At 43.4% G+C, this 24,638-nt stretch overlaps 1 protein-coding gene across 1 annotated transcript in view; it reads left to right on the top strand.

Moving 5' to 3' along the window:
* The window catches only part of LAMA4 (laminin subunit alpha 4), a 172,598-nt gene that overhangs the window by 29,686 nt on the left and 118,274 nt on the right, over positions 1 to 24,638 (top strand). The window contains exon 2 of the mRNA XM_019537929.1: positions 13,499 to 13,600. Coding sequence (XP_019393474.1) covers positions 13,499 to 13,600 — 102 coding nt within the window. The remainder of the gene's footprint in view (positions 1 to 13,498; positions 13,601 to 24,638) is intronic.

Here is a 24,638-nt window from a genome sequence, read left to right as displayed (position 1 = left end):
TGGGGTCGTTTGACCCCAGTACTCTTTCCTGCCATGGCAGGGGGTCAGACTAGATGATCTGCTCAGGTCCCTTCCGACCCTAGAAACTATGAAACCAATCAACGTACTGTCCAGACTGAGTGACGTGCAGCACCCATTAACAGAAATAGCCCAAGAGAAGTATAGAGGCCTCCCCCAAGATAGGCCAATCAGCATTTATTTCATTTTGTCGGCATTCAGTATAAGAAAGTTGATGACATTCAAGCCCGGTCATCAATGAGAGACATGTAATACAGATAGGACTGAAAGGTAACCTATAAATATAACCTAAGCGCATGCCACAAATAGAAACCTGAGGTACCACACACCAGTTCATGCCACGCTGTATGTAAATGGCCCTATCATAACAGGCTGCCTATAGCAGATATCAACCCACATCACTGCCATTATTCACTCCTACAGGTACCAAGCTTTTAGGAAAACATAAAGAAGACTTGGACATGTCACTTTTTTTTTCTCTCTCTCTCTCTTTCTCCCACATTTCCAGTCGTTCACATGTTTGCAACAATAAAAATGGGACACACACACACACTAAATTGTATCTACCACAACTAGCATGGATTAGGAAATAAGACATTAGCAGAAATTATAAAAAAAATAGTTGCCACATGTTTAAATATTTGAAGATCAAGGACTTTTTCTAGACAGGGTCTGTGTCCAAAAGAACAAAGCAGAATCAGGCTGATTAGATAACGCTGACCCAAAGTCAGACACAACACGCAAATTTGATATCACATGTCACAGGATCCTTTAAACTTCCCTGAAGCAAACTTAATTAGACCAAATGTAGGCATGGAAACGGCCCTCTTTTGGTCATCTGGAAAGGGAAACTTAAGAGGGAAAAACAAAAATGTTTTAACTGGAGTTATTTGTGAACTCAGCAAGTCCAGCTTTTCAGCAAGTTATGTATTGCCTCAAGCCTGTTTACTCCTAACGGATAGCAGTTATACACTTCTAGTGTCTCCAGGTATGACTACATCCTTTGACTGAGCTAATATTTAGCTGTTCAATGAAAAGTCCAGTACTCATATATATCACTCTGAAAGTATGAGTGAGCAGAACGCTTTTAATTCAGGGATATGCTAACAAAGGTATCATCATTTCTATGTTCTTGGTAATGACTGTTTTGTCCAGTGGTACTCTAAATAATGGCAATAATGATGCAGTCAGAAATACTTGTTGCTAGGTTCATCAGTTAATCCTTAGTTATGCTCCTTGACAGTGTTTGCAAGACAGTCTTATCATGGTACCAAAGGTTTACCTAGCCCACATAGCAAAATAATACCACCTGCTGATGTGCATAGCTCTTGTAGCCTATAAAGACTCCTGTTAAAATGTCTGCAAATCTCCTTGGCTGCCCTCCGGAGATAACAGGACATTACATTCTCATATTCTTCGCAAATCAAGTTCCTTCCAAACAAGTCTTTTTTTTTAATTTATGAATAAATGTTCCTCAGCTAGGGTGGGCTTTTGATGTAGAAAGTTTCCAGGATTATGTGCATAATTCTAAATGTATACAGAACTCTTTGTGCTCTGCTCAGTACAGTGCAACATTCAGGACTGTCACATGCATGATTCATATAGATTACTTGGAGTGAACCCTAGCATTCATTACAAATGTAATAAATCCCCATTTTGTACTTTGGGGAACTAAGTCATGGAAAATTAAGTTGTAGTTTGGTAAGTATGGATACTTTGGGAAAGCAAAAAAGGTGCTCGGGACCATTCTGTCTATTTAGCCTACCTACCTTGGATAATATCCAGGCAAACTGCTGGTAGGATTCTTGAGAGCAATGGAAAACTAAGTTGTATGCCCAATGGCATTCCTTGGACCAAGTAAGACCAACTAGCTACCTGGAGTCATAGCCATGGCCCTTATACCTGGTATCACGCAAGGTATGCATGGCCTCCTCCTTTCCACTCTCACATACCATTCCCCGTGTATACATGCAGTCTTGAGGGAATGCCATTCCTCAGACACTATGAGCATGTCCAAATAAGCACAGCCATGTGATATGTGGCACTGCAAACACATTTGCAGCACCGCATACCTCAGAGTCCAGTGTTCTCGGAGCTGCAATGGCACGCTGCCTGATCATGCACTGCGCCGGGGGGCTTTTTCCACTTTTTTTTGGTTTTTGACCCCTGGATATCCAGAGGTCAAAAAAGCCCACAGAAAAAAAAAAACAGAGCAACACATGCTTGGCCAGTGCGCACTGCTGAAAAGTGGAGCCAGGTCACAATGAGCTACACTCTGCTGCCAGCCAGGCTCTGAGAGGCAGAAGCACCACAGCTACAGCCCGGGAAGGCTGCCAGGACCCCAGGTAAGGGCCAGTGCTGGCCCCAGCCTTCCCTACCCCACCTGGGGCAACCTGCCAAGCACCAAAGCACACATGACACAGGCGTTCCAGGTGCACCGCCACTACTTGTCCCCAGGGAACCAAATATCCATGCATGACTGGACATACTCTATAGCTCCAAAACCTAACAAACCATGCACATAATGCAAAAGTTATAACTAAGCCTAAAATAGTTAAATGCTTTGCCATAGGTTACATAGTGGGTGTTGTAGCTGCACTGGGATTAAAAAGCTGGCTTTCTGCTATTCTTGTAGCACGTCCACTGTACTAATAGCATGCATCTGAGCTGGTTACATTCAGTGTATACTGTACATCTGTCTGACTCTGTTTTTTGGCAAGTACTGGGGGTCTCTCACTGAGGTCACAGAACGCAGGAAGGTCGGAACAGTGGGGCGCAGTGTTATTACAGCTCTTACTGTTTGCAGAATGTTTCCCAGCAGTCTTGAGAAGAACTAAATCTTTGTGCTTGTGAAAAATGGCTTTGAACTAGGTAAACTGCTGAGGAATTTGAAATGTCTGTTACTTCACTTGCACGGAGCAGGAAAAATTGGCCTGTTACCAGAAGCCTAAATAGTGAAATCCATTTTTTTAATATTGCAGGGTTCCGTTATGCCAACAAACAGGAGTGTAGGTCAGTGATTCTCAACGAGGGTGTCATGGTACCATGAGGTGCTTTGAAAGCCTTTCAAGGGTGCCGTGGGGTGGCACGGCATGTTAGCACTGCTTGCTATACAGATATTGATTCACAAAATAAACTCAGAGACTGCGTCCACATGAGCAGGGGCATGTGTTTGCAGCAGCACAAACAGTAATTTGTGCCACTACTTTGTGCTGCAGTGCACACCCCTACATAACCATCCGCTTTGCAGCAGGACATATTGTCCCACTACTCCATGTGAAGCTGGGAGGGCTGCCTGGGGCACAGGATGCCTCAGCACAGGGCTAACCAGCAGCCAGGGCCCACACTGAGGTATCCTGTGCTTTATTACTTTTCTTTAGTCAAAATCAAGTGACAACTAAAAGCTGGCATTTTCAGAATGGTACTTTGAACCCAATAAGGGGTCTCTTGCATCTCTCTAGGGGTGTCCTGAAGCTAAGAATGTTGAGAACCACTGGCCTAGATGAATGAAACCTGGAAAATGTGCCCTGGGGTCTCTCTTAAATAAATAAATAGACTGAAAGTCTCATATCTTATGTTAAAAGAATTTTTGTTAGCTAATATTTTCCAGTATAATAAATTGGGTCTTTTGTGTCCACCATTTTAGCTGAAATGCCCATGTAAAAATGAAGACAAACTGATACTTCATTTATTCACTGCAATAAGAAAGGAGTCCAAACTGGTGATCCCAGTTTGGCCAAACATACATTTTTTAGGACAGGAGTGGTGCATAGGAATGGTGGTCTTCCATTTAATTTAAAGGTCTGAGAGTCAGGAAGGATTTTTTTGTTGTTGTTCTTTGATTGGTTTTTGTTTGTCTGTTTGTTTGGAGCTGGACTTTTGTTTCCCTATCCACAGCTATATATTTACCAGACCACTATCTGGTTAAAACCAGTCCATAGGGCTGCGAAATAGAAGACAGATATTACCAGGAAAGGCTGACAGACAGTAAGATTGCTAAGGAAAGGATCAGCTGAATAGCGGAACATCAAGACCATTAAAAAGCCCATTCACATCTGTGGAATAGAGATTAACAGGACTCATAGAGATGGCAATAAGCCATGAAGTCAATTGATTCAGCACTGCCTGAATAGAAATGTAGCTGCCCCTCCCAGGAAGTCAGTTTTAAAGTTTGGGTGGGAGCAAGAATCAAAGGGGGATGCAGTTGCACCACTGCACCCCCACTCCCACCCCTGATCCACCCTTGCTACTACACGCACCACTACTGCTGTAGATTGAGCAAGCTATTCAAAGACTCTAAGCACAATTCCTCAGGCATAATCAGTAGTGTACCAAGGGAAGAGGATCAGGGCAGCAGCCCAGGCACCATCTTTGTGGAGAGAGCATAAAAATAACTGCCAGCACGGCAGCAGCTGAACATACCCCTGTGATTGTAACAGCAACAGCCTGCACTGGCCTTCATGTCCTGACTGTCCAAGGCACAAAACTGCCAACTATGCCACTGGTCATAGTCAGTGGGTGCAGTTACATGCATGCAGTTAGCACATAGCAATAAACTCTTGCACAGTTCATGCTGGAGTTTATTGCTCCCAGGTGCAGCGTTTACAAGTGCACCCAGGACCACAGCACATTAAGCTGAGGCAGAGCAGCCATGCCTGGCAGAGGGTCTGGGGGGTCAGCTTGCCAACCTAGGGCTGCTCTGCCCTGGCTCAAAGTACTGCAGAGGGGCTGACTGGGGCAAAAGGGTACTTCAGTCTGGGGCTAGCTGGCAGATAGCCCCTCCTTTGTAGCACCCTAATGCCCCAGCCAGTCCCAGTCAACATCTACACATGAGGTTTGGCACACATAATGACACTACTGTAGGATAGTACTTGTCCTGGACAGTACTATCCTACAGTGGAGTTAATTAATTTACAGCTTCCAAATAGGGGCACATGTATAGACAGTGACACTTTACTGTAGGGCTAATTACTGTAGTCAGCTCCAATGCATCCAATGGGAGTTACTCATCTGCAGTGAAAGAAATTAGGATCTCCATATTTCATTTCCTTCAACTGTGATAATATTCCCTGCCTTACAAGTATACTTTGGGGTTTGATACATTAAAGTTTGCCAAGAGCTGTAAGACGTCAGCAGCACTGCAAAATGTTAATACTATTTGTGTATTTTTTATTTTGTAAATTCAGAAGTCAGACATCTGCATGTAAATGGTCCATTACATTTGATCTGACTTGGTTATAACAATGAGAAAGTACAAGTATAAAGATATTTTAAACTCTTCCTCCAATGTTTAGCATTAGGCACAATTATTGGCAAATAAAACATAATCCCTATCCCTGAGCTGACTGACTTCCAGAGTCAAAAATGTCCAAGAACTCTTCAGGAAAGGCAGTTTATGCCATGTACAGTACAGCTCTTTTGAAAATCCATCTGTATGAGTCATGTTGAGAGCTTCTGGTTTCTTAAAGTATCTGAAAACCTGGATTCTATTAGGTGCCTTAGGGGGAGTTGCATGGGGTCTGAGTATTGGAAATCTAGCTATGGGCATTTCTGAAAAGAGCATACATACTTTAAAGAAATGTGCTTATATGGAAACAAGCATCACTTGAGTTTCAGGGAATTTCTAGAGAACGTTGACAATGAAAGAAACAGATGTTAGATGACACGTCTCATTTCAGGTTTGGATGGATGTACTTGATGGACTGGCACAGCCTAGTCAAAAAATCATTTTCATTAAAAAGAGAGAGAAAAAAGCCTTAAAAGAAAAAACTCTGCTTTTAGGAGACACTAGTGCATATAGTTTGAAAGAACCAAAGCCAATTATATTTAAAAAGTCCTTGGGTGTTTCAGCTACTAACGCTAATTAAGATACACAACAAAATCTTAAAAGAACTGTTGTTTCCACAGCAGCAGCCTCTACTTCCAGCAGGCTGGTATTTTTACCAAGTCAGAGATTTTAAAGAAAGAGAGATGTTAGAGTACTGAGTCTGAAATTTTGCATAATACAAGCCATCCAGTAGCTCCTCTACTAAGCTCAAACATTTGTGTTTGACTAAAGCATTCCTGTCCAGAAAACCATCCAGTCTTGACTTGAGGAGGTGATGGGTACATATACACCATGACCCTGGCCATCTCTTTTGAGCATGACCCATCCACCCACTCTCCTTTGCATGTGCCAAATCTAGAATTGTGGTGGGGAAGACACTATGGGGTACCCCTAATGGCCATTCCTTGAGATCAGCATCTAGAGAGTCATGCCCAAGGCAGCCTCAATGCTGCTTTTCTGGGTTTGGCTTCAAGGGGCCGCACGTACACAAGACGCTGACTATGCAGTAGCCTGATACTACTGCGCAATAGTGTCACATGACAACATGAATGACTGGTACCTCCCAAGACTGGTGGAGCACCAGGCCGGCAAGCAGCAAGTGGGCACTGCCCATAGACGAGTGGCAATGGTAAGCAGGGACCACCTGCAGACACTGGCGACAGTGTTGGCAGTGAAAGGAAGGTGGGTGGTGAGCAGCAACCACCCACAGACACCAGCGGTGGCCAATCTCAGGGTAAGCGTGCGCCCCCCCCACATGTCACCCACACATGGCAACAACCATGACATGATGCTACTGAGCAGTAGTATTAGACTACTACAAAGTCACTGTCACAAAAAAGATGTTTGTTGGTGCTACTGTGCTGTAACTCGGGCTACTGTGCAGTCATTTAGTACTTGTATACAGTCAGAGTCTCATGCAGACATGGCCGGGGTGAAGTTACACATTACACTTAGACCATACTAAGGGCACTTAAAACATGAGCACTAAAGCTCATTTACTCCTACTAAGTGCCCTCTGAGCATCTCAAAGTTATACCACTTCAGGCAAGAGTTAGTTCTGGGCCATGCTACCTAGCTCATGTTTGGGTACCTTCAGTCCACTCCAGAAAAATAAAATGACCAATTTGAAGTCCTCCAGCATCCCAGGATGCACTGCTCCCAGCATCTAAAGCAGGAATAGAAACCAGGGTGTCCTAGCTATGTCCCTGCTCACCAGGGACATTTAACTGTTGTAAATGTACAGTAACCACTAAGCATTAATACATGTGTCCAAGTAATCACAATATGTAAGATTGTATTTGTTATTTAAGGATATTATCTCAACTCGTGCAAATCTTCCATTGTCATAATAGGACTTACGTAGGCCTGATATTTCCCCTGAATGTGTGCAGTGCACCAAGGGCTAAAAGGTAGACATTTTTCAGCCCTATTGCCAAATCCTACTGCAAACTGCAAAACAACAGTAGAATTGCTGGGGAGTTGCTTCTTAGCCTCAGAACTACATAAAACTTAACAATGGCTCGGCACCTGGCATGCTGTGACCTCTCCTCACACCATCCACAATGGTTTCATTGTTACCTTATGCTTCCTGCATCTGTTTCTTGCAGCCATCTGTTGCTTTAATCTTATACTTAGAACGTAAACTCTGGGTTAGGAACTCTCTCGGTTCTGTGTCTGTACACAGCATAGCACAATCTGGCCCTAATCCATGACTGATGTCATATAGCATTTCCATAACACCAGACTAACATAGCTAACTACCTCTCTCTACCAATACTTAATGACAATAAAAGCTGAACCTGCATAATGGTGGATCAATCTTGCCGCGGCATCCATGCGTCCACCAATGTATAAGGAGCCCCTGAAGTACTAAATCCTGTGGCATCAAATATTGACTGAGCTATGAGAGAGCCTTCTGTGGCTGAGAAGGAGACCAGTTTTTGCCTAGATGTGATGTGTTAATTGGGATATGTACTTCAGAGAGACATGCTCCAAATCCAACCAAGGAAATGATGCCTCCTGCCCTAGGATCCCAGGCACAAACAGAATACACTCTGCATCTTATCAGCATCTCCTCCTGCCTCAAAAAAGACAAATCAGGAGGACAAGTTTACAACAAAACTATTTGATGCTTGACATGGTGATTTCAAAACCTTAGGAAATTGAAGAACAGAAATCATCCACAGACTAGACTGTGTTATGTATGGTTTAAACAGACACTGTATGGATTCTTATCCTATTACCTGAGTTGGTTTTGGTGACTTCTTTGTTCCTATGAGTTTAATGTTTGCTTGTCTCTTCCAGTACTGCTCTCCTCCTCAATCTCAAAATCACGCATCCTGCCATGCACACGTGGCATGGCAGGCGATATGATTGTTGTGATTGAGGATCCACTGCCATGCTGCCTTTAAATTAAAGTCTGTCAGCAGCCTCAGTTACAAAAATATAGATTAGGTGCAACTGCAATGGAATGAGTGGAGTTATGAGGATAAATGAAATCAGAATTATACTCTGCGTCTCTTCATTCTTCTCCCTCAGTCCCATCCTGTTCTCACAAAGATGCATGACAGGCAATTTTTTTTTTAAATGGGAGAAAGGAAATGAACATTCTATAGTAATTTATCTGAAGACCAGCTTCAGCCCTAATATCACAGTACTGCAGCTGGTTTAAATATTTAGGAAATGTAATAACCAAACCCAGGTGCAAAACACAATATAAAATATACTACAGGGGTTTAAGATTTTAAAGGGCTTAGTAAGAGTTACAGTCAATTGCACTTTTCAACTTGAACTGGAAAACAGTGCTGCCCTTTGGGCTAAAGAAGCGGTTGCCAGTAGCCAATCAAGACCTAATGCTGAAGCTAAAATTGTTAATGCAAACACATCACTTTAGCCCACCAACAGTTTTTAGTAATGGGTGGAAATGTGGCTCCCTAAATTCCCTATGTAACATTTTCCAGGGAGGCCAAACTAGTTCTGTTCCAAACCTATTTGTGCTCTGAATGCAATTATGTTATGCACCAAGAACATTAGGCCATTTGTATCACTCAATTAGCTCAACATTCTGACACGTCTTTTTATAAACATGATGTTGGCTCATCTCCGGGAACATCTAGTGGGTCATTCCATCTCTGCTCAGGGAGAGAACAATAGAAACACAGAATAATAAAAATTGGAGACGGCTTGGTAAAGCGCTTGCAACGATCCAGATCTCAGTTTTCTTCTCACACTTGTACACCTCCATTATTTCTGATAATATATTCCAATTTAAACCAACGTAGGAGGAGTCGTAGGCCCACTTAAATAAAGTATCAATTCCTAAAAAGCTACTGTAATGTACTAGCTAGTCTTCAAGGGTTACATATTCAATAGCAAGTGATTTGGGAGCTTAAATCCTAGCATTTTGGGCCAAATCTACAATGCTATTCAGACACCCAAGTGCACAGACAAGTGCCTGCAGGGGTTAACAAAAGTTCCTAAACAGGCCTCAAATTCCTATTGAAGTTAATGAAGCAGCTCAGACTTCAATGGTCAGCACAACCCTGCTCAGACCTCTCTGTAGGTATTCAGGCAACTAGCCAGCACCAAGCTGCATATTGCTACAGTCACTTTACTACTGGTACCAGAGGGCATTTATACATGTGCTCTGGGAGGGACAGGGAAGGGCCAGTTTAGTTAGAGTGGCTCCAAGAGCCATTCTGATTAAAGTGCCCAGAGCATCTCATGTATCAGCACCCCCACACTTAAGAATTGTGGCAGGGGCACTTTATCTAAAGCTCATTGAACAAGCTTTAGTTAAAGTGCCTCCACTGCCATTTTTAAGCACGGGGATGCTGTTACACAAGATGCTGGAGTCTGCTGGAGTGCGGTAATTACCACACTCCAGCAGACTCAATTAATTGAGTCTACTCGGACGCTCTGTAATTCCAACACATCAGAACAGTCTCCCTGCTCGTGTATAGTTGCCCAGAGTTAGCAAGATAAAAGTTAGTATGGGCTGGATTGGCTGCAATTGTGCTTCAATACAGACATACCCTCAGTTTAAAAAAAAAGGTGATTTATCTTGGAGATTCATAAATAGCCAGCAGAGACACCATTTCTCTTTTATTCACATACCTGCAGTTTAACACTGTACATTGTCACCATTATAACTTGCCTGTCATAAGACCAAGAAAGCTATTGGATAGGTATGAATGTATAGTTAAGACCACCAATCAACTGAAAAGGACTAGAAAACAGAAAGTGGCTTAGGTCTGTTTGGGAGGAGAGAATCATTGCCAACAAAGACATAGCAAAAGGAATCTGGTTTCATTTTGTAAGTAATTGTTTGCCTTCCACAGTGTGTGATATAGTTATTCAGCTGAAAATCTTAGTGTTGCATGAGCCAATTCTGTAATTCTGTCAGTTTTCAGTAACTGAAGGACAAGACAACATAAATGTCTAGCACTTCTGTTGCCCCAATGTGGCATTGGTATGAAGGTTTTTTCTCCCCAGTAGCTATTATGAATCAAAAATGTTTCCAAAGCAAACTAAACAAAATAACATGTATGAAAACAGTGGAGGCAGCTGAGTTTTCCATTTTTAATCTCTGCCAAAGAATTGGCTCTCAGAGTACTCTGGAGGGTAGGGCTTACTAACAATTCAGCTCTAATTCTTTTGGCTCTCTGTTGCTAGCATCATATTACATACTTTAATATAAAAGAAGCTGTTGTTTTAATTAAACAAGATTCCATCATGTCTTCTTAAAAAGGGAGAGGAAACAAATGCAGTTCTCAGGATGCCAAATCTCACAACCTCATCTCATCTCAGCGCAACCCATAAAAATGAAAGACAGAGTACAAAATGCAAAAGAAATCAGGGCTGAAGTCAAATGAGTGCTCTTCACAAAACAAAACAAAAATTGTTGTTTTTTTCCCCATTGCATCAAACCTTTTATAATCATTTATACCAGTGCAGGCTGGGAGTGAAATCCTATCATTCTAATTTCTAGCACTTTACAGACACTTTATGCAAGTGTAAATGACCCAAACAACTATGTATAGCGGGCATATCTACAAAAGACGCTTAATGCGCAGTAGAATGCCAGCAAAAACCATGCTAATACTAAAGGGACTAAAAAAAGTCACTAAAAAAAGTGTACTGGTGCTACAGTAACTATAGTTACTGAACATTTAGTTAGTACTTCTTTAAGCAAGTACTAAACTAAATGCGCAGCAACTTACTGCACATTAATGAGCATGTAGATGTACCCAGTGAAAAGCAACAAAAAGTAAAACTCATGGTATGTTCCATGAAAACCTAGCACCCTTCTGATGAAAATTACCTTGGCTTCTAAATACAAGTTAAAAAAGAAGAAGAGCAATAAAATATACTCTAGAGTTTTATTTAACTGTCTGTCTTTTTACCTCTTCACACTCAGCAGCATATTTGGTGTGTATATCCTGTCCTTGGTGAGTTATTAACTATTTTTTATGCCTCTTTTTTCTGTTTCAGTCTGTCTTAATGAGGGGTGTATATACCACTTCCATAGTCCTCATAAGAGCACAACCAGAAAGCACACCCTACCCCTCTTTTCCTGCCAAACCTGGAAAAGACGTAACAAAGCTGCCCTGACGATGCTTTTCATCACCACTCTTGAGATCTCTGTCTCCAGTATACTTTTGAATGGTGGCAGGAGGCTACTCTCCTGTGGCTGCATTGCCTTGTTTCGAGGTTTGGCACATACATGAATGTGGCATGTTTTTTCAGATGCTTTCTTAGGAATGCCACAGAAGCAGCATAGATGTACCCTAAAGGATACTTAAAAGACTATTCAGCCACAATCAAATGAAGAGGTTTAGCATCACAAATGAGCTATTCCGCTATTTATGTATTTATGGTCTTTGTACAGTAAAATGAAAGATTTCTGTGTTTTGGGGTTATGAACTTTTATACCTAACTGTGCTTTCCGTAACTATCAGCATATGTATTTATATATTTAGCCTTGCAGCCCCTAGACAAAGGAATTCCTCCAGCCACTAGACAAAAGCAAGAAAGATCTTCCCATCAGTCCCACACAGAGCATTGTTCAAGGCAAGCCCCATGCAATGCACAGAGTGCACAGATTGTAGGAGGAGGCAATATCACACACATGCAGGTGATGCAAAGGTACAGTTTCCCAAAGAAAATGAGTAGAAGCCCCTTCTTACCAAGCTGTAATCTTCTTACCACAAATTCTGTACATATCACCAGACTTTTTGCAAGTGAAGTAAATGCTACCTGTAGTAAGAAATCATAAGCTACACTTCACAGACTGATCACACTAAGCCAAGCTTCCATCCCCAAGCCATCTGAGGTGTGTGGGACCAGTCCAAGGCACAGATCTGTGCATGGGGTCATTTCACAGATGAGATCCAGCGCAGGGTCAGTCTGTGGGGACACCCTAGCATGCCAACCCAGCCCCATGTGCCTCTTCCAGCCAAAAACCAGTCCTGGAACCTGTGGCAATTAATGCTGCCTTTCCCCAATTGCTGAATTTCCAGGTCCATGAGGAGGTCCATGAACCAGCTGTGGGCCATATTCGGTCCACGGGCTGGAAATTAAGCACCACTGTACTGGGTGGTCCTTCTTTACTTCACTGACCTCTTTTTATTTTCTATCATTTCTCCAATTTCATGTGTTTCATGATTAGCATTATTATTTATTATTTGTTTTATGTTATTGTTTATTTTAAGGGTGATCTTATTTTACAGCTACCATCACAATTTAAATGAAGATCTATAGTATATGGAATATTTCTTGTACAAAATTACATTTAGAGATTTGTTAATTTAAATAAACATATTTATCAAATATATAATATTGATAATTATATAATATTGATAAATATATAGCTTGGCCCCAATGATAGTTGCACATTTAAGAATTCACAGGAAAATAAACATGCTAGCATCACCCAAGCAAAGCTAATGTCTTTCAATCACTTTTGACTTCACTGTAAACTCCCCAACCCTTAATGAGACATGAAGAATAATTGCACAACTGTGGTGTCTTTTTAGGAATGAATGGTTTCTACTGTGGTGATACAGGTTAGATGGGATGAATGGAATGGGAAGGATGGGGTGCTGTCATCCTCTCAGATATTGCTAATGGTGTTAATAGTTGAATACTGCAACAGTCATACTCCACAGATGTCAGGTAGCTCTTCTTCAGAAGATCATTAAACTTGTAGATATGTCTCCATCTTCCTTTAGGATTTATTGAAAGCCCATTGACAGGAACAGAAAGATTTTCATGTACTTGGATCAAGCCCATTGTGTGTGAAACTATTCCCCTCCTTCACCTTCAAATCCTTCCTTAGGCTCATTTTTTCTGTTTCCACCTCAAATTTCCATCAAGAATCTAACAGGTTCTCAGTTTTCCACAAGAGACCATTTGCATGGAAGGATGGTGCTCAATGGGGGAACAGTTAAAAATGCTGGTATTTGAAATGGGGAGAGAAAAAGGGTACGAAACTAAAGGAGAAGGGGTTAAGAACAGACGGGGTTCAGAAGTATGTATGAAGTCTGTTCTGATGATTTCATGATGTCTTCTGAAGAAACCTGACCAGTGCAATTTGTCTTTCTCTGCATAATAGCCAAACTTGACCTGTTTTGATTTTGTTTTCCATTGCAGAAATGCCGAGAAGGATTTTACCACACTACTTCAGGAGAATGCTCCCCTTGTAACTGTAATGGCAACACAAACAAGTGCCTTGATGGATCTGGAATCTGTGTGGTAAGTTGAGTCCAGAGACCCCACATTCCAAACTAGTCCCCTACTTTCATCTATAAATATGTTTTATTTCACCTGTAAACACAGATTATATTTTGAGTGAAACAATAGACCCTTAGCTTCATTTCCTTCACATTCAAATGAAACAGTACAGGGGTTGTCAACCGGCTGGATGCAAGGGGTGGGGGGGCAAGGAAGGGAAGCTCACATGCAGTGGCTGCTGCCATTTAGTGTCCAGCCACTTGCCGCCCCACCTCCAGCTCAGTGTCCAGCCATGCTCCACCCCACCACTCAGCATCCGGCCGCATGCCCCACTAGGCTCAGTGTCCACCCATGCTCCACGACCGCCCTTGGCATCCGGCCGTATGCCACCCCCCACCCCTACTCGGCAGCTGGGGGTACACTACTCTGCATCCAGCTGCTGGAGGGCACAACGATGCAAAAATGTTGAAAATCCATGAAATAGTACATGCATGGATGAAATACCCTCAAGGAAAACCAAGGTTACTGTAGGTCACAATGTCGACTCTCCCATCACCATGTCCATGTCCAGATGAGCATGGACATACGGTATGTGGCACCACAGACCTCTCTGTAGTACCACACACTGCACATACAGGCATTCCCCATGCTGCTGCCTTGCAGCTGGGGGGGTAGGGAGGGGGTTGGTCCTGGGAGATCCCAAGGTCAAAAAAACACACCAAAAAATTGGGTGGTGCACATGGTGACAGCATGCACCACCCAAGACCAGAGCCTGGCTGGCCAGAGCCACATCTCAGCTGCCATCCAGGCTCCCAGCTGCAGGAGCACTACAGCTGCAGCTCCCCAAGGTCCCCAGGGCCCCAGCCTCACCTACCACACCCGTGGTAACCTGCCACATGCCAGAGCACATATGGCATAGGCATTCCCCAGGGACAAGTAGCAATGTACAAGGTGTGCCCCAGGAAACAAACATCCACACTTGTCTGGATGCAGACCATAAGTACTGGATCCCAGTACACCACCATAGCAGTAGGTATAATGTGTTTCCAGGGAGACTTCCTTCTGAATAACATTTAAAGCCAAGGTCATGATGAAGTGCATTCATTAAAGATCCCAGTGTGACAGGGTTGTTCTGTTAACCATAATTTCCCAACCAAATTTGCATGCAGGTAATTCTATACTGTCTACCAAAATTATCTTGGTAGTCTCAAAAAACACCAAATATCCTTCACTACCTACCCTGCAGTGTTCTGTGTTTGTGTGAGTCATTAAACAGTCCTCACATTTCACCTGAAAGGTGAAGCAGATCCTAGAGGGAGAGTTTATGTTAAGTCTGCAAATAGAGAAAGAGCTTTGAGATTCATCATGAAAAGGGCATATAAAAGTGAACTCATTTCATTCTCCTTTTTACTGTACACTGCTGTATATCATACAAACAGCCTGTGACTGTAAGTGACCTCTGAGTGTGTACATACATGTGTTATCTATAGGAGTTCTGCCTCACAATTCACAGCAGCCAGCTTCCTGCTGCAGACTAACGATGATAGAAGGTTGAAATAATATACTGAGGAAAGAATGTGTTTGAATTCCAGGGTAACATTATAGCCTGCCATATGTGCTGTCTCACTCATTATCAGCTAATATGGAATACTGTGGGTTCACATTAGTACGCTATCACTTGAATCTGGGGAATAGAAGTCAGAGCAGTGAAAGCACCATCATACTAACAGACAATCAAAGGAATAAAATTCCCATAGTGCTAACAAAGGTGGTGAAGGGGGCTTTATGCTGTACAATATTAAAAGGTAAAGCTATACAAACAATTTACTGCAGGATAAAAGGGAGCAGGATTTTACTGCATGTTCCATGGTAACTGTCTATGTGTTTGTTTGTACCCAGTGGTAAATATAAGCTAAAACATGACAGTGTACCTCATTTTTACTGAGGGCTAGGTCACCAGCGTATAGTTATGATAGGGACCATTCACAGAACTATTTTCTGTGAAGCAACTTTACACAGTAAAGCCATGTCCCCTTTTCCCTACTAGATAGTATACACAGTACTATCTAGAGCTCCTATGAGTCAGGAAAAAACCTCTCTCCTACTGATTTACTCCGTCCCGTCTGACAGGTGAAGTAACCCCTCTGTGCCTCAGTTGATCTAGCTGCAAAATGGGATAATAAAACTTACCTAGTGTGTAGGGTTGTTGTAGGTCTCAGTTTATACTTGGAAAGTACTATCAGATCACCTAATAAAGGATGCTGCTACGTACCAGTACATTTACAACATTGTAGTTTGTGTCAGATATGTTGTCTATTATTAAACTGCTAACAAAAGCAACATGTGCTCAGTAATGGAAACCATCTATGAAGTTGGCTAAGTGTAGCCAACCCTAAGCATGACTATGGAGCACTGGTCCAGAGGCATTGTAATACCAGGCTGGCATGTGGAAAGCCTGGAGCAAGCTTCAACAACCACCTCCAGAACCAAAAATTTTTTTTTTCCTGTTTTTCTTTTTGCACCGGTCCTGGAAGCACTGTGTGAGGGAGCGGGGCCTAGGAGCAGCCGTGAACTCCCTAGCACCCCCTACCATCACATTAGGGTGGACTCAGCACCCTCAGAATCTCGCCCACCACGACTTTGATGACAAATAAGTTGTATGGGAGGCTGCCTCTGTTCCCCTAGTTGACGGTACCGATGTTCCTGCCCCTACTCCAAAATGGGGTATCTCTATGCACCCCGCCTTAAGGGCTATGCGTGCCTCCAAACCTCCCCCTCAGCATGCCCCAAGCCTCGCAGCTGTTCCAAGGGACGTTGTACGGTCCCTCGCCCCTCTGGTGCCCTCTCTCTCTCTCTCTCAAGCACCTGGGCTCCTCGCCCACCTGGCGCCCCCTTGGGCCGGGCTTCTATCTTCCAGCCCGCTCCCTGCGCCCTGGGCCTGTCTCGCCGGCATCCGACTATCGCTGGCACCCCCTGGGTCTGGCTCGCTACCGCCGCCCTACTACCGGCGCCCTTGGGCCTGGCTCGCTACTGCCACCCTAATACTGGCACCCTTGGGCCTGGCTCACTACTGCCACCCTAATACCGGTGCCCTTGCCGGCGTTCCTCGCCTGCTCGCCCTCTCTCTTTCTCTGCCCCACTCTGGGGCCTTGCCCTCTCTGGGGCCGACACTGTGCGCCTCGCGCTCTTTCTCTGCCCTGCTCTGGGGCCTTGCCCTCTCAGGGGCTGCTACTGCGCTCCGCACGCTAGGGGCACAGGCGACCGCCGCTGTGCCTGTCCCCTTGACCCTTCTCTGGGTCCGGTTACCCCACTGGGCAAAACACTGCCCTTATGGGCTGGGGTCTGCAACCCCGCACACTGCGCCTCCCCGGTGCAATACGGTGCCTCTCTGGCACAGACAATAGTGCCCCGCTGGCACTGTGCCCCCTACTGGGCACCTGGAACCCCCAAGCTGTTGGGAAGCCCCGCTGAGGCCTCCTCCAGAGCAAACTGTAACCCGGCTGTAACATAAACCACACAGAATCTCCGTGCTCCAAACATAAACCCAAACCCCCACCAAGGCTCTCAAGCCTACCTCCCTTTAGGGTGTTCTTGTCCCCCGCATCATCGTGGCCGGTTAGCGTGGTAAGGCTGCGACTACTAACTCGGGCCACTCCACTCAGCTCAGCTGCAGAGCTCCTGCTCCTGCGGCAGCCAGGAGGGAACTGCTAGGCAGGCTCCGGCCTAAGCTGTTTACAAAGGCCCGGCCCTGCCCCCTTCTGGCCATGTGACCCACCTGGTCGCCCTGGTAACCGGCACCTGAGCTGCCTGGGTGATTGGCAGCTCTGCCAATCACCCTCGCAGTCATGGGGCACTTATGTGACTCCGTGACACACTGCAATACCAGGTCAATGCATGGAGTGGATGGAGCAAGCTCCGGTTCCACCACAGAACCAAAAATCGTGATTTGAACCCACTACAATGACAGACTAGTGTATCCCATCAGAATAAGCTATATAATAGTGCCCATTGCCCAACTTTTTTTTAAAGTCATGGTGAGCCACTACATTAAATACATTTTTTACTTCCTCTTCACTCCCACAGTTGAGCTGTGCTTTTTTTCCCACTTCCAATTACTCCTATTTTTTCATCAGCCTTAAATATGTGGCAAACATCACCAAATAGGGCATCGAGAATCCCTGTAACCCTTGCTGTTGGCCTGTCATATATGATTAATGTGGCCTCACCCTCCGTGAGGTGGAGCCGGACCACGTTGCCCTGTACTTCATCTGCATATACACTTTTGAAGAATCCCAGGACTCATGACACTAAAGCCCAGTTTCAGTCATGAGTGGGGAGCTAATTAGCATATGGATCCTTTTGGGGAGGGGAGGGTATGTGAAGTACACACACCTACTGAGCAGTGCTGAGCTATAGTGTCACCATGGCTTGAAATACTATTGCCTCTGCTGGGACCGAGCCCTATGAACTATACGGTAAATAATGAGTTATTTGGTTTTGAACTTATATCATGCACAGTTTGTACTACATATAAGTAGGTATAAACGTTCTGCTTAAAAGTGTGTGTATGGAGTACCTGTGCTAAACCTTGCAGCAGTTTCAGAAAAGCAAAAATGCATAAATTCTGGATTCACTAAGTCTATGAGTACCCAAATGGCTTTATGCAAATTAATATAGCTGTGTTTATTTCAAAGTCAGTGTTTTCAGATTTGCCCCTCAGTCCCATGTACTCAAGGAGAGCAGGGTCTGACAGTAAGTGGGGGTAAGGGGTTTCAGGAAGAAGAAGTTGAGGGAAGAGAGGGCAAGGGACCCACCTGACCCCCCCTCCCCAGATTTATTTTCCCTGACGTAGCAATGGTAGGGGGACAAATTCAAGGCAAGCCTCCAATAATAGGATTCTATATATGGAAAAATATAACAAATTTATATATTTTCCATATATAGAATCTACTTATGGGGGCCATCCTATATTTGGCATCATCTTATGCTTGAGTAAATACAGTAAGTGGTTTTAGTAGTTGCTGTTTTCTGCAAAAAAGTATGGCAGTCATTGAGGGTGGGAAAGAAATGAATAAGGTTGATTGCTGCTGAAAGTAATCTGGAAACATAGGGTCCAAATTTACTGTGACCTATAGTATTTTTAAAGATAATTAGATTCAACTGGAATGAGCAATTTTACTCAGAGTTAAATCCCAATGTATTCTATCAGTCTGTATCAGTCCTTAGCTCAGCAAAGTAAGCAGATCCTGGAGGAAAGAGGGGAGGACAAAATTAAGTAAATTGGAGAGAAAGGATTTGATGAAAAGAGAGGGCAGATTGGAAGGATTTGGAAGAGGCAAGGAAGAGGAGAACATAAGGCTAGGACAGGAGTCATATGGACTGCAGGGAGTAAGAATGGTTCAGAAAGAAAGAATGATTTAAGTTACAGGCAAGGATTTCTTAGGATGATAAATGGGTCCAATTAAATATATTGCCCTAGGAAATCCTTGAATAATTCCTGGACCATCACAGGTATAATATCACTCTACCACTAACAGGATTTAAGTTAGCAAAAGGTGAAAGAATGAAAGGAATTACTTAGACATTGGTCAGGCCACAGTTGGAGTACTGTGTCCAGTTCTGAGCGCGCTTCAGGAGGGATGTGGACAGCATCAAGAGGGTCCAGAGGAGGGCCACTTGCATGATCAGGGGGCAGCAGGGCAGGCCCTATGAAGAGAGGCTACAGGACCTGAACCTGTTCAGCCTCCACAAAAGAAGGCTGAGGGGATCTGGTGGCCACCTATAAACTTGCCAAGGGGGACCAGCAGGCAATGAGAGAGTCCCTGTTGCCCCGTGCACTACCGGGGGTAACAAGGAACAATGGCTATAAGTTGACTGAGAGTAGATTCAGGCTAGATATCAGGAGGCACTACATCACAGTCAGGGTGGCTAGGAGCTGGAACCAACTTCCAAGGGAAGTGGGTGCTTGCCCCTACCCTGGGGGTCTTCAAAAGAAGGCTAGACAGCAACATAGCTGGGATCATTTGACCCCAGCATCCTTTCCTGCCCATGGCAAGGGGTTGAACTAGATGATCTGCTTAGGTCCCTTCTGACCCTACCAACTATGAAACTATGAACTATGAAACTTAGAGAAGATTTAGAAATGTGGGGCTAAATCCAATTTCACTATTCATGCTTAAATGGTGTATATGTAGCCAGAGGTGCCAAGTACTTAGTGGCCCAAGGGCCCTGGTCCCACCCCAGCACCTATGTATGTACCATGAAAGAGCAATTTTTTATACACTTAAGCACAGTCTACAATTCAGCATTACCTGCCATAGCGTATTAAACATGTTTAGTAGGGCTATACTCTGTCCAGACAGCTGCAGGTATACGTGTAAGGCTGAGCAAGTCCTGAAATTTTAGTTAGGCAAAAACAGCAGAAAAAGAAGAAGGATCTAAACCTACTGGTTAGGGTTCTTGCCAAGGGAACAGGATACCCATGCTCTAGGTCCCCTCACCAGGAGAGTATTTGAACTTGCATTTCAGGGAAGACCTGTCTAATCACCAGACTATGGATGAAGCATTACCCAAAGTCCTCTGCAGTTAGCCCTTGCTCCATGTACAGGCATACCTCGGAGTTATTGCGGGTTCAGTTCCAGACCACCGCAATAAAGCGAGTCACACGAATTTTTTGGTTTCCCAGTGCATATAAGTTATGTTTACACTATACTGTAGTCTATTAAGTGTGCAATAGCATTATGTCTAAAAAAACAAGGTACATACCTTAATTAAAAAATACTTTATTGCTAAAAAATGCTAACCGCCATCTGAACCTTCAGCGAGTCATAATGTTTTTGCTGGTGGAGGGTCTTGCCTCGATGTTGATGGCTGCTGACTGATCAGGGTGGTGGTTGCTGAAGGTTGGGGTGGCTGTGGCAATTTCTTAAAATAAGACAACAATGAAGTTTGCCACATTGATTGACTCTTCCTTTCACGAAAGATTTCTCTGTAGCATGCGATGCTGTTTGATAGCATTTTACCCACAGTAGAACTTCTTTCAATAGTAACATCAAAGATCACTGATCACAGATCACCATAACAAATATAATAATATTGAAAAAGTTTGAAATATTGCAAGAATTACCAAAATGTGACACAGAGACACGAAGTGAGCAAATGCTGTTGGAAAAATGGCGCTGATAGACTTGCTCGATGCAGGGTTGCCACAACCCTTCAATTTGTAAAAAACACAATACCTGCGAAGCGCAATAAAACGAGGTATGCCTGTATTCACTGCGTAAAGAGCTCTGGGAAAATCCCTACCTCACTGGGAGAAGGGGCCCCATCTGTAAGCTAGGGTCTACTCCCCTCTGAGGCAGCACAATCTCACTGAGCCACCCAGCCCCTGCCTTATCCTCTTCCAGCTGATTCCACATCTGATCCAATACCATTGAAAATAGTGGACAGGGCCCTAGAAGAACCTGATAATGACAGCAGCTGGAAAGCTTAGAAGAGCACAGGAGGGAGCCAGGCCACACAGAAGAAAGGGAATTCACATCACAGGGAGGCTCCTGGGAACAGGACCCCATGATACTGGGTCTGCAATACCCCCAGATTTGTAGGCAAGTTGTTCCTCTGTTACACTGGTAACTATCAAGCCACATAGTAAGGTTGCAGGACACATGGATAGGATCAGCCCTCTACATCCAAATAACTTAGGTAAAAGTTGTTTGAAAAGGGCAAGAGAAGAATAGATTTGTATACATATCACTATGGTTTTATTATCATTAATGTATTACTACAGCTAGGTAAAGGAGCTTCTGCTCCTACTAGCTTCCTGCTTTAAATAAGCGATGGGAGGTTTATCAAAGAAGTGATGATCTTTAATTGCAGTCACAGACTATGTTAACTCTAAATCATAGATGTCCCTAGATTTTTCTAAATCTATCTAAAATCCATAAAAGTAAGAAGAAATGTCTTTACATTTCTCCAGTCAATTTCTAAAAGGAATTTTAAAAAAAATGATGACATATAAAAAAGTCAAACATTTTAGTTCGTGCAAGAAATGGTTAAAAAAACAACCTAGGCATAATTCTGTTCTATTTGTTTTCTACTTTAGATGATAACTAAGACACAAACTGAACAAGTGCATGGGTCTTGGGTACAATGAAAATGAGAAGCACCAGCTGCTCCAGCAGAGATGAATTATAAGATCAGATGTGATAAACATGCTTCTAGGCTTCTCTGCATGCAAATCCCCAAAATCAGCCTAGTGGCTGTGGCTCCCACAGCAGAGAAACTATATGAAATTTTCATTGGCTCCTGCTCTGACTTTGAAATCTACTGAAAATTGAAAGCTTATTCATGTTGCCCCAAGGTATAGTATTTATTCTTTAATTTCTACAAACATCACTATTTATCTTAGGGTTCTATTTTTAAATCTCCTTTCAAACTTATTTATAGAGTATAAATCTATCCCATGGAGTTTCTTAAAGCTTATTGAGTATACACAATCAATAAATCAGCACACTCATTAGGTATCCAAACACAAAGAATAATTGCTTATAGAGCATTCCTTTTATACACTCTAGTGTAAAATTAGTGCAGAGATCAATCATTTGATCCTTTAATTAAAACTGGACAGTTGTGCAATCCATCTATTTTCTAATATAGGAAAGGACCACTTTCAATTAAAAGAAGAGACATCAATTGGTAGAGGCTAAACTGCATTTATGGTAGAATACTGTATAGACATCAAAAATGTCTCAAAGCCATTAGTCAGCCCTGTTGCATGCATTGATGATTCATCCACGCCTTACTAGAATAGGAGATCCACTCTCTATGCTGACTTGAGTATTTTGCTCTCTGTAAGGTCTTCTTGTGCTCTCTTCAGTTATGCAGTCAGAGAGAAGAAGCCAACCAGCTCCATTGCCTTGTAATTTTCAATATGGGCTGTAAGTCCATATCACTTGCTTCATGTATGAAATTACAGCAGCTGAAGATGGCAGAATGCAGACAAGAGGAAATGTGTTTCACCAACTTAAAGCATAAGCAATCAGGCTTCATCGTAAAAGAAATGAGCAGGATATGGAGGAGTGTTTTATACCTCCCTCAGCCTCTCCCCAACAAGCTGGAGCTGAGCTAGTCAGAAGGAAGCTCTCCATTTTAAATTCCCAGTGAAATTTGCAGGATGGGGGAAGGAGGAGAGAAGCAGATAGTAAAATGAAGAATCCTACTGTGCTTCAAATTACTTTACAATTTACCATAAATTTGTAATGGTTACAGACCATCATCTGCTCTAAAATGTTCTGAATAGCATATATAGCTGAAACAGCAAGCCTACAAATTTTCTGAGACAGTGCAGCCATAGGAAACAAGTGCTGAAAGTGGTGGGGGGAGGAGGGGGACATAACTCTGTGCCACTCTCTCAGTGGGAGCACACAACTCCGTGCCACTGCCAGGCATTGGGTCCAGGCAGGCTGCAGGTCTATGCTCTGCCATTGGTGCAGAAGTTATGCCACCACCACCACCCCCATTGCTGTTGGGCCCTGGCTCCAGTCAGGCTGCAGCCCTCTGTCCCATGGGCTGGTGTCAGTACAGAAATCTGGGGAGCATGTGCCCCCCCCATGCCCCCCCCGGGTCACATCACCAATGAGTGCAGCCCAGGTTAATATGTGGAGTGGACTTAAGAAGGAGACATGTGACTCTTACTCAACAGCCCAGACTGAAAGATAGTGGTATATGCCTTTGAGAGTGGAGACCAGTTGGGTCTACTTGTAAAGGGCTGTGACAATGATTTCAACATGCAGTGGAAGGGTGAAAGGATTAAATGGCAAGTGGCAAGGACAGCTGTCTGGAGCATAGGTATTTTTGGACAGAGGTGACATTTTTTAGGTTGATGTAGTTTTTGAGGTTGTTATTAATAATGGAGGGAAAACAGTATACCAGTGTTTGATCAGTGAATGTATATTTGGCGACACAAAACAGAATCCGAAGATAAAGAATCAGAAAAGGATTCTGTTGACTTATTCCTAGAAATCTTTTGGTGCTTTATTTTCTGCAAGGTGCTGCATATAAGATCCGTGTACATTTGAGGTATCTGGTGATTATGGTAGAGTCCCTTCTGGGGAACTGCAAAGATAAAAGGGTCATGATGGTAATAGAGGACAGATTTACTGGAATCCATTCAAGCCTCTTACGGAATTTTTAACAATAGAGGACGTTGTCGTTAGAATGATTTGTATGTCTAAGTGTTTGGGCTTACAGCTGAATGGAAGGGTTGGAATCGATTTGGCAGTTCTGCCCTTGAGGGTAATATGTTCCACATGATTGCTAAGGCAGGTTTGGAGAGGAGCCAGCAGATCTACATCCATCCATCAAGTACTAAGGGAAACCAGCAGGGAGTTGGCACAATTCTGCAGCATATTAGGTACCTTTCACTCTAAGAGTAACCTGGCAGCTTGCAACTGGTTTCTTTCCTTCCGCACAGATGGACTTCATCTGTCCAACATTGAGAAGGACAAAGGTAATATATACCTATGAGACCTACAAGGCCTCTGACACTTTGTTTGGTAAGGAGAAACCAGTCAGGGCTCAGAGATGAGGGGTCATCACAAGCACTGAACTTCAAGTGGGGCACTTTCTTTCCTTTACACCAGTGTTTCCTAAACTTTTGGTACCCTAGGCACATTTTTTTTCTTGATTAAAATTGGCAGAACACCAAAATGGCATGTGTATATATATATTTTTTCAAAACACCTAACGTATTGCATGCCCCTGCAGGAGGAAATCATGCCAGTGCTGAGATGTAGTGTCAAAAAATAGCACAAAATACATCTTCCTTTAAGCAAAGGACTAGTCTCTATGCCAGTGGTTCTCAACCCTTTTAACCTCAAGGAACCCCTCCATAATTTTTCTGAATTTTGTGGCAGCTCAGTTAGAATCCACTGAGATAGATCTAAATTAAAAAAAAAAGAGAGAGGCCTTGTGACTAAAAAAGATGATAACCACTGATCTAGCTGGTGCCACTTAAGGGAGGCAAGGGCTGGACCTCATCCTGCTGTGCCCTGCTCTATCT

Source organism: Crocodylus porosus, unplaced genomic scaffold (genome assembly GCF_001723895.1).
Source record: "Crocodylus porosus isolate Cpor-Errol unplaced genomic scaffold, CroPor_comp1, whole genome shotgun sequence".
NCBI lineage: Eukaryota > Metazoa > Chordata > Crocodylia > Crocodylidae > Crocodylus > Crocodylus porosus.
This window is presented reverse-complemented; position numbering and strand designations above follow the sequence as displayed.